The following is a 15520-nucleotide window of genomic DNA, read 5'->3' on the forward strand; positions in this document are numbered from 1 at the left end:
GGAACTCTTCAAGGTCAGGCTGGATAGAGCTCTGAGCAACCAGGTCTAGTGAGAGGGGTCCCTGCCCTCGGCAGAAGGGCTGAAACTACATCTTCTTAAACACCCCTTCCAACCCAGGCCATTTTATGAGCCAATGATTCTACCCTCTGAAGACATACATCCCAACAGGCTTGAAATACATTCAACTAAACCAGAAAGCCAAAGCAACTACTGTAAAGCAACAGATAGTAATAATAGCATAATGGTAAAGGAAAAGAAGAAATATATCTGATTTATTCCACTGATGAAAAAAATACCTTATGAAAACCTTATGAAATGCTAGGTGTCAAACAGTTTATCAGTAACTGGGAATACTGTCATGGAAGAATTAAGATATGGAAAGGGAATCAATTGTTTCCGAATTTTTATCAGGTAAGACAAATCAATACACAGCATTAATTTTAAAAATTCTCAATAATTATTCAATAGATATCCATTCACTTCTTCATCTTTTATTAAGAAGTATGGAAGAAACTAATGCTGAAGATGATGGAGATTCTTTTATATTCTCAAGAAACACAGATTAACAACAATGAAACCAGATGGAATTTTCAATACTTCTCTAGGGCAACACTTATTGAAGAGAAGCAGAGCAGATGCTCAATACATCCACTAGAATGGAATCATCTACCAGATCTTAAGCCTATTCCTAGCAAAGAAGAGTTCTACAATATCTCCTATCAAGCAGCTTTTTAAAATGTCAATGAAATGAGACTTCCTGGGGTTGTTGTTCCCACACTTTAAAATATCTCAAAAACAACAAGGAAAACTCTTCCAGTAACTTGAAGGTAGTAAAAGCAATTTTTTCTTGACAAAGTTCACAGGAAACATTTCGCAAATTTTCACATTAGTCATGTCTTCAAATCCAACTCAGCTGTTACTACCGTTTTTTTTTCCTGAACTTGCTTTTACTTCAGAAAAGAGAAGCATATACCATTATTTGCTGTCCTAAACTAAAGCATACTGCTTTCTAAATTTAGCTCTCGGTGAGTGAAAAGTCAACATCATCCTTTTCCTTTCAGAAAAGAAACAAAAATTATCACTGTATAGAACTGAAATAATCTTCTTATCTGTTAAAAACCAGAACATGCACACATTGCTTCTAATGCTATTTTCGTTTCTTTGTTTCTTCTGATAATTAACACCGGAAAACAAAGAAAATAAACAAAATCCAGTGAACATAAACACGAAAATAAAAAGTTTATTCCTGGAATTCTATATTTTTATATTTTTCTTGGATATCACATTTCATTATGTGATATCATTATGTGATATCATGATTCATAAATTTAGTGATTTATCCTGAAACCAAAAGTCATTTTTATCAGTACTCTACCTGTAGTAGTAATCAACAAAAGGGGTTTTTTTTGAGGTCATTTAAAACTTTAGCCATACTGATACAAACAAAAAGAATAATTATATAGAAAACAAATAACCCTCCTGGTCTGTTTCTCAGCAGGTGCTGTATTTTTAAGTATAACTGTAATCTGTGGACTACTGGTAAAGAGAAAATTTTGACACATTAAGAGCTAGCAGGGAATACCCAAGGAAGTTTACCCCACAAGTATTTTCTGTAACAATTCTCCACATTTCCTGTCATTCATCATCTCTTTAGCCTGGTGAGGCTCCCTGTATTACACTCCTATAATCATGACAATTCCATCCTTTCTCAATGGGCATCAGCAAGAGATCAGCAGGTGTGCATTGCCCAACAGCTCTTATGACTGCACAGAATTTGAAAAAATTAGGGTTTTCCCTGCTACACATTGCACGTGTCAAAATGTGACAATGCAGAGAAGGAAGTATGAATAAATGTCATCTTCCTCACAGCTTAGTACATTTTCAAAGGGGAAGGTGAGTATTCTGCAGCAAAGCAAGTTAACTCAGTAACATTTTTCAACATCCTTCCTACATAACAATACATATTAAATTTCATAGGGTTATTTCTTAGATGGCACAAACAAGGAACAAAGCCACATAATCATATGATGAGAATAAAATAAAAACAAATTTAAGTAATCCATGTTTTAGGTGTAGGATGTAGGTATTTTAAAAAAATATCTGTTATTTTATCAACAGGTTCTAATAAACTTTCACTTTAGTACTCTGTATCTTTTGTCAATATGTTCTTTAATAAGCCTAGTATGGAGTACACAGTGCTTCCAAACTACAAAATACTATACTATATACATACATATACATAGTCATAAGCTTCTCTATGGCAACAGATTATACTATCACAGATATAAGACTACAGTACACACTGGATTTAAATGTGATTTTTGACACAGATATTTCTTTTAGCTCAGAAAGAAAACCAATAGATGTCTAAACTTTAACTAGGGTTAAAACTATATGAATAAAATTTAACACTGCTTAAGAGAAAGTAAATAAAAATTGAGAAACTAAACCAGTGGCAAAAGCTACGAAGGAAGTCAACAAAAATTGAAAAATATGAAGAGAAGATGGGAATATTCGTCAGCAGCTCCACAGTGAGTTTATATGATAAATAAAACCCGGTAGCTTTGGAAGCAAAACAAACAGCACCCTCAGCAACGTCGGGCATATTAGCTTAGAAAAACAGTTTCATTTCAGAATCAGAAAAGCTGGGTTATTTGTCTTACTGCTGATGATACCAACAAAACCTACTATCAATAATATAGACTATCTTCCAAGTTAGTCTCTGAAATGGAAGAGGAGTCCAGATCCTCCACAAGAACCCGTTTGATGTGAACACCTTACCTGTACTACACTGACAGGAGGAAAATGGAAAATTGTCAGGTCAGTAATAACTAGAGTTTGACTATTTCAACTGCCAAAACAGCTGATATACCTAACAATGAGCACCTCTTCTCATGAAAACATTATATAGAAAACAAACAAATGCTTCTTTAAATGATTGAAAATTTCATTCCTGCATTTGAAATTCAAAACAACGATAAAAAGCCACTGAGAGAAATTACATCCATTATAAAATATATTTAAAATAAGCCTTCAATAATACTGTATAATTTTTCATTTCCTTTCTTTATTAAGCAAGTTCTAAAAATTTATGAAAATTATTAATATTTATGACACTCCAAACATATTTATTTACATTAATAATTAGAACTTAACAGCTGTTAAAAGACGGTAACAAGGGGAAAGATGTGGAAACTCACACTTAATTCTAGTTGAAGACTCATGTGAAGTTAACAGATCTATTTTGGTATGAAGAACACATTCTTATGTACCAAAATGTGAAACCAAAGTTAAAGTTAACTTTACATATCAGTTGAAAATAAAACAACCAACCAAAAATAAACCAAAAAAAAACCCACCACCAACAACAAAAACAAAACAAAAACACAACCAACAAACAGTCAACTACAAACACAAAACCAAGTTCCAGTCAAAATAAAAAATATGTACTGATGCATAGTAGTACTGTCTTACTATCAGAAATCTTAAGTAAATGAAAAATTTACATGGGACACACGAGAAATTTTCTCTGAGCCAGGAAGAACAAAACAGGCACAGTTTATTAGTCCAGCCTAAAAACCTAGCACGAGCCAAGGCAACCATTACAACATCCACATTCAAGCACACAAACACTGCAAATTATAGAACTCTGACATAAAACCTTCTGAAGTTCAGAGGAGAAAAATGAAGAATTACCTGTCAAACTACACTCACCACACTTCACCTGTTGTGAAGCCTGAACTCAGGTTTATTATCTGATGAGCACAGCAGCCATCTGCATTGACCGTCTGTGCTGATATCATTACTTTTTAAAGAATTCACTGAAAACTATGAAAACACTTTGGTCAGAGTTCAAAACTTAAAAACCAGAAACATTCTTATTTCTTAGTCAAAAGAGCATGTTAAGACTTAGATGATGCAACTTCCCTAAAGCAACAAAAAGAAACATCCATTTTACAACGGAATTAAACATAAAGCATCTGCTACTCAACACATTCTTCTATATTCTCTTCATTTAATTCTTTCAAACTCCACTCTGAAATACATTTTTTAATTAGATAGCTGTACATAAATGCAAACATTCTCGCTTTTCTTCCAGAAGTTAACCAAGAAATTAACAATCCAGAAACCAAATCCCATTTTCACCTTCTCAGCTGTGTTCTTAAACCAAAACATGACTACACATCATTTTTATCACAAAAAAAGTCATATCCAGATTAGGTTATTATGTACAATGTGTAACTGAAACCTCAGTTAATTTAATTTTCCTTCCATAAAAAAAAAGCTTTAATAGACCATTACAGAGTAATACATTTCTAATATTTCTCTCTCTACTTTTGAGCAAAAATATTTATTTCAATTTAGGACATCATAAAGACTTTTCAGTCATAAAAAACCAACTCAATAGCCATGGTGGAAATGCTGAAGTCTGGTAAGTTTAAGAGTCCAGCATCAAGTACTTTGCAATTTGGTTGGACAAGTAGGGACAACTCAGCTGTCCCATAATACTCACACTAGACAGGTTTTCCTTCTACTAACAAATAGACATGCAGTCATCACAAAAGCTTTATCTTCTTCTATGCTGCTCCTCAGACACAAGCCCCCTTCTCACTGCAATGTCACATCACACAGAGAGATTAGCTTTCCCATATTTACATTTCACCCACAGTATGTTTCAACAGAATAGCTTGAAGAAAATTTGCCAAGTAGAAAAATAAATGGGTGGATGAGGGAGGGAGCATAAATAGGGAGTGCCTCTCTGTATAGCAATAATGAGTTATCCAATATCTGCCTGAGGGAAAACAATAACCATTTTATTTCACTGTATCTCCTTCAACTCTCATCTAGTTCATCTTACACAGAATGTAAGCTTTTCTAAGGCAAAAGCTCTACCTTACAACTCCACAGTGTTTCCAGTGTAAAAATTATTTCAGACTTTGTTTTCATTTCTTGAGTTTCAGATGAACATGGAAAATGAAATTTTTCTGATATTCCATTTTGTTAAATTTCTTTCCTTTCATAACTGCTTGGTAAAGTAATAGATTCCATCTGGAGACAGAGTGCCTTAAAGAAAGACCATCAGCATGGGAGGCACACTTGGCATTTTGTTCCCTGGCCTCAGAAAGCTGTTACACAGCTGAAAGAACAGCAGTGTTCATTCTGCTATATTAACAGGGCCTGACCCATCTACACAACATCAACAAGTCAAAGAAGCAAACATTTCTTTGGAAAACATTGTTTAGCTGAACCAACTAGGGCATAATCAGCAGGCCTTTGCTGTAGATACCTAATTACGATCCAGGTTTTAAAAAAATCACACAAAAAGCCCAACCACAAAATTTAACAGAGTAAAAATTAAGTCCTTTTTCTAATTTAAAAGGTAAATTAAATAGCTGAGAAAGAAATTTGGTAAAGCACCCTAAGTACTGCAAGAAGACAACATGCTACCTCTTAAAGAAGCAAAATTACAGACAGTAGATAAGGTTCTGGATGTGTGTTATACAGTTTAATTATTACTGACAACAGTAAGTCAGCAGCCTTGCCATGTTTCACATGGTAAGAGACACTTACTTTGCCCCAAACCACGACAGCACAGGTGCCTAAGCAAAACACCATTGGGACAAGTATCATAGGAAGAAATTTCTCCAAGCAGGCTTGGTTTGGCCATAACCCTGAGTAAAGTAATGTTATTTGAAAGTGACAGCAATGCCCGTGCCACTGTAGAACATAATCTACAACTGGCAACTACAAACACCAAGTCCTTCGAAACAACTAGCAGATAGAAAAATGTAAACATCTGGGTGCAGTGAAGCTCATACCAGCCAAAATTACTGAGAGTTAATGCTGACTGTTAACACTGATATGCCATTGATGCAATGTAATTTTGAACACAGGCATCATCAGCAAATAATGGTATCTAGACAGCAGTTCTGAAAGAATCAAAGTGTACAAAAAATTTCAGAATATGGACATAAGGAAAAGTACTTATTTAAGTATTAAGTACACTGTAGTAACAGTCAGGCACAGACATTTCAAAATAAGTAAGCAAAGTCAAAACTTGGGGGTTTCAGTATGTCTGTAATCACCTTATACCACATGCAACTTTGAATTAGCCAAGATGCTTAAGCCTTCACTTCAGACATGACCTTGCTACTCACACTGGGATTAAAATCAGTTATACAACAGGAGCCCCAAGGTTGTGACATTCTTGGGTAGAAGATGGCTGCAAAGTACTCTAGATTCTTTATGAAAGGCTGTAATCACAAAATGTTCTCCCAGTCCCAGACCTGAAGAAGTCCATCTCTGCTGAATGTTACAAACACGTATATTAAATTGGACCATTGCAAACATATGGTATTTGTTGCAGTATCAAGGCACTATCAGGATCCTAAGTTATGATCATCTCTTGTTGATTATATTTCTACCTCATAGCTCAGAGGAATGCGTCAAAATGACATTGACAGAGTGCCTAGACCATAAGATCAACTTCCTCTATTAGGTATAAATCAAAATAAATATAGAAACAATATGAATTCCCTAAAAGTAAACCTGTTACATATGTAAACTACTGTCCAAAAAATGTATGACAGATCAAAGAGTAACAAAGCTACTGTTTACTTTAGGAGATAAGCATGAAAATGTATTAAAAAGAGCAGGTGGGGTTTAAGTGAACTAGTCCCCTGCTACCACATCTCATGAGAACTATCAATTAGCACATTCTTTTATTTCAAAATTGTTACCAGCTACTGACTACTCTGTTATGCCAATTCTACAACCTATCCCACCAAATAGTTTTAGAAAATTATTGACATTTGGGAAAAAAATATGTTAAAATTTCTTATCAAAGACAACATCACATAAACTCAGATTATCATTCTGTTCATCTCATATAGAAACAGCAAGTAATGTAGCCAGCGACTTTCTTTTTTATGCCAAGTACAATTTACTTGTCTTTCCAAAGAAAGTAAACCAGAAACCAACAGAATCACTCTAATTCACAGATAAAGCAGTTCTCAAAAACATTCTGAATTCCAACAGTTCTTTTCCCAACTATTTTAACAACAGGACATACTGTGCATTGCACATTCCTGTATCTATCATGGCCAGCTGTGCAGTGATGATTCCATGCCAAAAAAAACGGTATTTCTATATGCATGTGGCAAATAACACATCCAGATGTTTTGTACTTCAGAATGTAATCTGTATGGAAATAATTGTTGCTTAAGTTACCAATCTACAGCAAAATCAGGATATTGAAATGACTCACACAAGCTGTACTATTATTTGAAGTCCAAAAGAGACTAAATAACCCAGAATACTATTCAAAGATACAGCTATATACAGCCTTGATAAAATGCAAACAAAGTTGTTTCTGAAGACTCTATCAAATACAGTGTTAAACTGTGTTACAAAAGTTTTTGACCACAATTTAGTTCTGAGATCTTCTATAAATAAGGACATTGAAAAGACAGAAATTAAGTTGCATACAAACACAGGCACTGCACTGATGAGCAAACAGTAACTCAGATGTGGCCTTGACAACACTGAGTACTCTCTCTGAGCAAGAGGTACTTTTTGTATTCAGGGGGTTACTAAGATCTTCCCAATTCTGGTTACTCAGTTGTTCCATATGTTAGGTTGCCAGAACATTGGCTCTCCATTTTTAATTTTTAATTGTGGATATTTAAAACATAAAAATTAAGAAAGAAAATAATTTCTTTCTTCTCTAGGAGTACTCTGAGACAGTCAATATCAAAGCATGCCTACAACTTGTCAATATCCTAGAAGAATGGTAATGTAGATTACTTAGAAAAATGTATCAACTAGAACTGAGGAACAGAAGACTTTTGATGGAATAATTAATTAATGACACAGCAAGACCAAAGTCATTAACATAAGAAATGTAAGACTGATTATGTGCTGATATTGCAGGTCATTCCAGCATGCTTGTCTCAGCTAAATTATATCTTTAGAAATTCACAAAGTATTATGATATACCCCCCAAACACCTACACCTTTAACATTACTCTCTTGAAGCAATATCTTTACGCTGCCCACAAGAGCCCGCCCTTCCTTGTACCTTTGAGATGTGGAGTAAACCAGCCTCTCCTGTATACTGAACATCTGACTGCCCTATTTGCAGACATATGCTCCAGACAAAGAGGTAGGCACTGCTTCCTAGAAACCAAGCAGGCTTTTCAAACACTTCTGCAAATCTGGACATTATGTATCAATAATGCAAAAAATATCACTCAGCCATATGATTATTTTATTTTATAGTCATGAGATGTAGACTTCCCTCACCGGAAATTAGGACTACCTACAGACAGGCCAGTTTTGCAACCAGATGCAGTGCACATATTCGTTATTTTTCCTCATTTCAAAGGTTTAGATTTGGGTTACATTGAAGGCCTCTCCAGATTTTGATTAACCAGTGATGAGCAGAAACAAATAAAGAGGCCTCGGATCACTCTAGGAAGACAGACGTCCTACGACATCAGTCAAGGATGGTAAGTCTTCTCACCTTTGACTCCACACTAGGAACCATCAGGTTATCCTGAACAGAAACCCTCAGTAGAGGGAAAGCTGATCTCAAATTCTGGTTCTCATAAAACTGCATGAAGAGAAACTCGGGCTTTGGATGTCCATGCCAAATACTCCACCAGTACTTATCTGAAAAAAATGCCTTTTATTTTCTTGGTAACACACAAGGATATAACTGATCAAGACCTTTTAGCACTTGATTACAGATGACTCTCCAGAATATCATAAAAGCAAAAAAACACATAGCAGCAATGACAGACAACAGACTTGAAGACTGAGTCAAAACCTGCATTTGACTCCTCTCCTGTAGGGGACAAGTAATAAAAATAAACACAAAACCAATAAAAAATGCATATGCAGAACTTCTGCTCTAAAGGATATTATCTTCATTATTGCACTTCCTACATCTCCCAGTTTTTGCCAGACGTCCAATCCCAGAATTAGTGTATGCACTTAGATGCATTTAGTTTGTAAAAGAACAGGTACATCTGAAATAATTCTTCTGTATGCAATATTACTCTTTCAGTTTATGAACACTGGGTCTTCATATTTCTAAGCAATACAAAATTACTTGCCTGGGAAGAGTTTTAAACCTGTTACTGCCACCTCAAAGAGCCCTCTCCTCATTATTACTGAAGTTCAACATTTAGCAATTTATACTGGGAACAAAAAAAAAAAAAATCACATTTCATCTACAGCATATGCAGAGAAGCTGGTAGAGTCTTAACTTTCACAACTCCAAGTAAGCTGCTATTAAGAGAACTCTAAAGTTTGAAAAAGAAGCTTCAATTGTCATTCCATATTAAGCAGCCATACCAATAAAGAAGGCATAGCCCTTCCTATATACACCCTCCCAGTCCCCTTGTTTCCATCACAGTGACACCAGAACAGCTGCCCATTGCACCACACCATGATCAAACCAAGAACCAAGTCAGCTATGAAATAAGATGGCAAAAGCTGAGGGAGGAGAGGCTGTATATTCCTGGCAGATCATCCTACTGATCCATTTCACTGTGCAGCTGCAGTAACAGCTGGACAAGCAAAACAAATGCAATAATATAAGGATATATATAACCAATATTTTCTCAAGACATCATTGTTGCTGAAGAAAAGCACTCATATCCTAAATAAAAACCATTCACTTAAAAAGGTACCTAATTTTTTACCTAAACTTTTTTTCAGTTCAATTAAAAAAAAAATCTTATCCCGCCAGTAGAGCAAACAAAGACAGAATACTGCTGAAGCCACTGACCCCTAAAATTCAACAAAAATCAACATTATGACCAAAAACAACAGTGCTCACAGAGTGCAGAAAGAATCTTACTTCATATTTATTTTCCACACCAATCTGAAATTACCACTGTTTGTTGGAGTTTTTGGCTGAGGTGTTTTGTTTTTTGGTTTTTTTTTTAACCAGGTGCCTTTTTCCTCTGTCCACCATTCCCTATTACAACACTAGCTACCTTCTGTGCAATTTCAGACAAAGGTTAAATGACACCAGCTTGAACAGATTTGTTTTCTAAGCAACTTATGCATTTCAAAAGGACAAAGTGAACTTTATTCCCCCTACATGAACAGTCTGTGAATCAACACTTTGGGTTCTCTCACAGAAATCCCACTTTCACTGCATACCAGCCAATACAGAAGATCATTAATTACTGTTCTCATAATTACCAAGATTTTCTTTTGTCCTTTTTTTTTCAGTCATGGGCTCAATTTACTACATTGCAACCTTCATATGTGATTAAGAGAAGTAAATTATAAAACCCCTTTCTGCTTTCATTAGGTTTCAATCCACCTCCAGGTGCTTTTTATTTGCTCATGAACAGTTTTCTAGAAGTCACTCATTTTTACATTCAGATCACAGTACAACTTCTATTATCTATCCCAAGATGACTAGGTTTTCATAGTTTATTTTACTTACATAGTTTATTACACATACATACATATTTGTAGACACAGATATAGTTAGACAACTGGCTCTATTTAACTCAGTGTACTGTAACTATACTAAGTATATTCAAAACACTTAGTGTAAGCTGATACAACCACTAAAAGAAAGACATTTTTATTCTTGCCATCTTGCAATGCTTCCTTCCCTTATACTGATGTGAATCAGGCAAACTGGAAATTTAGTTGGGGAATTCCATTTTAAACATCTAGTCACAAAACACTGGTCTTAACCTCAATCTGATTTGCCACACAAGATCTCGTTTCACAGGAAGAGGAAGCACAAGAAACAAGCCACTCTGCATTAAAGATGTTTCTTTGAGCAGTAGCACTACCTTATGCCAGCTGAACATGTTCCTCAAATGACTGCCAAAGTATTACCTGCCTCTGTTAAAGTATAATAAAGTAGAACATCAATAGTTTAAGAAAACTGTCATCACAGTCAAGATGAAATCAGATACCTGTACATTGCACACAGCATTTTGTGTAATCACTGAAAAACTGTTTCCCAACTTATTTTTCTTTTACCTAATTAGTAATTCTAGAGTCTTGCCTGATTGCCTCCCTCACTTAGGCCAACAGACAAAGCCATTATATTCGCATTTCAGTAACTTCAAGATGCTTGCACACAATATAAACAGAACCAACTATAAAGTTTTGATATAAACTTTTTTTTACATTTCACGAATGCCATGAACTAAATATTCAAGTGTTTTCTCAGTTACATCATTTGTGAAAACTTTGCAAATAAGACACGTCTTACCAGGGAAATGTGCCTGTTGATAAGCCAATGCCTCCCTGGCACAATTTAGTAACTATACAGTCACTGCACATTGCATTAAAAACACTTCTGCTTTGTTACACAGCACAGTATTTCTATATTGCAGAGGAGTAATTTAGCTTGAATAAAGACTCACAATCTGCAGATTACAACAAAGTCGATAATTTACATTCTTAAACAGTGAACTGAGTTCTATGGAAAAAGTGCTCCAGTAAGAAATTAAGTCTGTCACCCTTCTCCCCTCCCCACTGCCAAAGCATTACTTCATTAAAGCACATATCAAAACTTCTATTAAATAAAATGCAAATAAGGAATTTAAGCATCATCTATTAGGAACTATAGTGACAAAGATAGACAAATCAATGTCTTAAACAGATGTAGATATAAGAATTAATCAATTTCTAATCCCATAAATGAAGCTTTATTAACCTTTGAAAATATCTCCAAATATCTTTTTTCCAAGTATCTGTTTTGAATAATTTTAGTGATCTATACTGTTCACCCTGTTCTAGCAATAAAAATTAGTCAGGGGTGTGGGACAAGTTATCTCCAGCTCAGTTTTCATTCTTTGTGCACATATTTCACACACAGTATCACATTCTTCACTCAGTCCTGATCACAATGTCACTCTGTAACCACACATCTCTTCTCAAAGAATTTCCATTTAATTCTGCGCACATTAAATCTTCTCTTTATTCCAGCAGACTTCCAGCTGGACTCACACCTCTAGTTTTGGTCTCCAGTTTAGTCTTTGTTACAAAACTGACAGTCCAACAGCAGGAACCAACACATCACTTAAGTGATGTTCAGCTTAAAGTTTACTGTTATTGAGAGTTATTTTTTTAACTTGCAAAAGAGCAAGCAAATGTTTGAAAAATATCAATAGAACAAGCATAACTTACCTTGAAAATACCAACCCAGTCCTTCTGATGAGGATGGATAAACTGAGTCAGAGTGTAGTGACATTCCAGATGTGTGTTTGGAAGGTAACTTTTTGCAACATTTTGAAAAATCACGTGTGCAAAATTGGAGGTCTGCAAAGTGCTAGCTGAAGATGGAACTTCTTGAAAGGATGACATGGTTACCTGTAACAAAATTGTAGAAGTTATTCCTTGAACATAGTGGGAAAACTAGTGAAGTTACAAAAATTAATCTAGTTGAAATACACACGACAGAAAAACTTATCAATTAGTTCCCCTGTTCTGAAAACAGAGAGCCATAGACTAAATTCACCAAAGTGCACTGCCTCAGCATCTCTACAAAACAACCACCTCTCAAAATAAAAAAAGCAGGAATTTCAGCAATGACATCAAGATGGAGAGAAAGCACTGCTTAGCTGAATGACCCCAGTATAATATCTCAGTGTCAGAAAGTGGAAAATAAAAGCAGTGGTGCGAAAATAAAGCAGGGTTCTAACTTAATGAAAGATTCTTAATGGTTCTAGACATGCTGAAGAAGGAGAACAAAAGTTCTGTAGTTTCCCTGCTTTAAACTTTTCTGAAATCTGTACTGCTCAGAGCTTTTCACAGCATTTTTATACATTAAGTTTTTCCTCCCCTCTCAGTAAAAGTATCAAAGTTCCATTTTAAGGCATTTTTTAAAAATAAGAACCTTTATGTAAACATGAGGGTTTTGTTTGGGCTGGCTTTTTTCCCTACTTCAAGAGTTTTCCTGTCCCCGTTTAGCAGTCTGTGGGCATCTTTTACTATTCTCATTGTAACACATACTTTCGTGTTTAGCTTCATTACCATAAACAATGGCCTGCATTGATAGCAGGAATATTGAGTATGCATGCAGTTGGAGGGATTAACACTCATCAGCTGGACTGCAAAAGCTTTTAATCCTGCTTTCCATTCACCACCTCACTCAGGACACATAGTGCTACAAACCACAGTAACACAAGATGCCTCGTGAGCAGAACAAGAACATCTCTTCCTCAGATTCGGCAATATCTGCCAAAAATAGAATATATGCAAGTGAGAAGTTTCAAGTATCTGACTCCACTGTATAATCAAAATTTTGTAAAAACATTTGATATTAGGAGGATTAGGGCCTCATGTATCTGACATTTCTGGAAAGATGAGCTATCCTGTTATTGCAATTACAGTTGAAAGTAATTTTATATTGGCGAAGCACATTCACACCTTGAAAGAGGTAACTGCCAAGTGTGTGACACAATATGTTACTTTCATTGAAGATACATGTGGAAACCAAAACCAAAAGGAGGCAGGTCACTGCAAGCCTCAAGTAGCTCAAATATGAAAAGGTGTTTGTGTACCTCCTATAGCCTTTTAAAATTTTACCACTTAAAAAATAAGTAGCAAAGACCTTGTGCTTTCTGAAACAAACTGCACTCTGAAGCAAACACGTATCCATCATCCAAAACAAGGAAAAGGTAAATACAAGGGGCTTTTTTTTTAGTTTTAAGCCATCAATATATTTAGCTTATGACTGCTCAACTTAGAGTGCTACATGAAGTACATAGGGGTGGGCAGCCAACACATTATTTCAAGGTATCAGATGTTAAATAAAAAACAGTCTTGTATACTGACCAACACAGGTTATAAGATAAAACAAAAAGCTTGTGAATATTAATAGATAGAAAAGAAAAAAAATTAACTTCCACAAGAAACTGAGTAAAGATCAAAACACAATTTTCTAGAGACAACAAGGTACACAATAAATCTTATCAGTTATGTAGCTTCAGTCCAGAATAGGAAACGTTATGGCACAGTAAAACCCTGAAAACTCCCACACATTTCAAAACAGAGGCATCTGTCAATTTCAAGCTGAACTATAAGTGGCATGCATCGGCAATTTCTATGGTTCTAATAGAAAAAGAATACTCTTAGTTATTTTCAATTGCAAACAATTAATTCATTTTTAGTAATTCCGTAACTTAGCCAAATAACATTGACATGAAATAGTGTATTTAATTTCCATTAGGTAGAAAAAGTACAAAAAAGAGTAAACACAGCATTAATAATAAAACCAATTGAATTTTTTTAAGTAAGTCTGTCTTTAAAATTGTATAGCTCAGCCTAAGCACGTATTAAAAAAAAAAAAAAAAACCACAAAAAACAACACCAACCTCAACCAAAAGGAAAAAAAAAAATCCACTTCTATCCACTTCTGCACATTGGTCGTCAGCTGCCACAGCTGAGTACTAGCCCTAGTGGAACCAGTAAAGGTAGACTGGTTTCCAACCCCAAAGCAGAACTGCTCACAAATCTAACTTGTGCAGACCAGCACAATCATGTGGGATTACTGTTGCCTAGCAGGAAAATCCCCGGAGCTTAGGTGATGCTCAGATCTACTTACAGTTCAAGGATATGGGGATGCTGGGTACTTGCTTGCTTAACTCGCAGCTACCGGCTAGGCAACGGGAGAGGAGGAGGGAAAGCTACGCACAGCCTTCATTACTGACATGACAAGCGCTTCCCACGGGAAGGCTAAGCGACGCGTTTGGCTTCGCGCAGCGGAAAGGACGGCGAAAAGGAGGAAAAGCTCGTCGGGCAGGAAAAACAAAAGCAGGACGAGCCGCACCACCCCAATCAGCTCCTCCCGGAGTCCTCCAGCTGCGGTCCCGGGCCCCGACACCCCCAGCACCGCCTCCCGCCCCTTCCCCGCCGCTCTTCCGCCACCTGCCCGACGCAGTCACCTTGGCTCCGAGCCTTCTTCTTCCCCCGCGGACAGGGGAGCCCGCCGGCTCCCGCAGCCCGGCCCCTGCCGACCACGGCCGGCCCGAACAGCTGGCGGGGGCCGGTGGCGCAGAACCGCGGCCGCACGGCCCGACCGCCCCGGCCCGGCCCAGAAGCGGCCGAAAGTCGGCGGGAAGGAGCGTGTCAGCCCTGCCCGGGCTCCCCAGCCGGCTCCGGACACTCTTACCTAGGCAGACGCGGAGGGCGCCGGGGACATCAACATGGGGCCTCCGCCACCAGCGCCGCGCAGCTCCGCCCGTCCGCCCGCGTCACTTCCAGCCCGGCCCTGCCCGCACGGGGCGGGCCCCGACACGGATCCGGTTGGGGAGCGGGGAGCCGCCCGGAGGTCTCCGCTTCTCACGGGCACACGCCCTCGGTGGGGCTCGGGAGCGGGCGCGGCGCTGTACGGGGCGTATGCCCGACCGTGCTGCTGTTTGCTCCGTACAGCGCTCCCACGGTGCCCTCCTGTCTTGTCCGTGATTACAACATCACCTCTGTCCCACCCAGTTACCCCGAATTAATCATCTCCTCTTCCGTCCCACGT

At 37.2% G+C, this 15520-nt stretch overlaps 1 protein-coding gene across 3 annotated transcripts in view; it reads right to left on the reverse strand.

The window, feature by feature from the left end:
* The window catches only part of TAX1BP1 (Tax1 binding protein 1), a 55390-nt gene extending 40148 nt beyond the window's left edge, over nt 1-15242 (reverse strand). For all 3 annotated transcript variants that reach the window (XM_084208458.1, XM_084208459.1, XM_084208457.1), the window contains exons 1-2: nt 15164-15242; nt 12178-12360 (exon numbers count right to left, since the gene is read on the reverse strand). In XM_084208458.1, coding sequence (XP_084064584.1) covers nt 12178-12354 — 177 coding nt within the window. In that variant the 5' untranslated portion in view covers nt 12355-12360; nt 15164-15242. The remainder of the gene's footprint in view (nt 1-12177; nt 12361-15163) is intronic.
* Nucleotides 15243-15520: the final 278 nt, after the last annotated feature.

The sequence above is a fragment of the Fringilla coelebs genome, assembly GCF_963513975.1.
Source record: "Fringilla coelebs genome assembly, chromosome: 1".
Taxonomy (NCBI): Eukaryota; Metazoa; Chordata; class Aves; order Passeriformes; family Fringillidae; genus Fringilla; species Fringilla coelebs.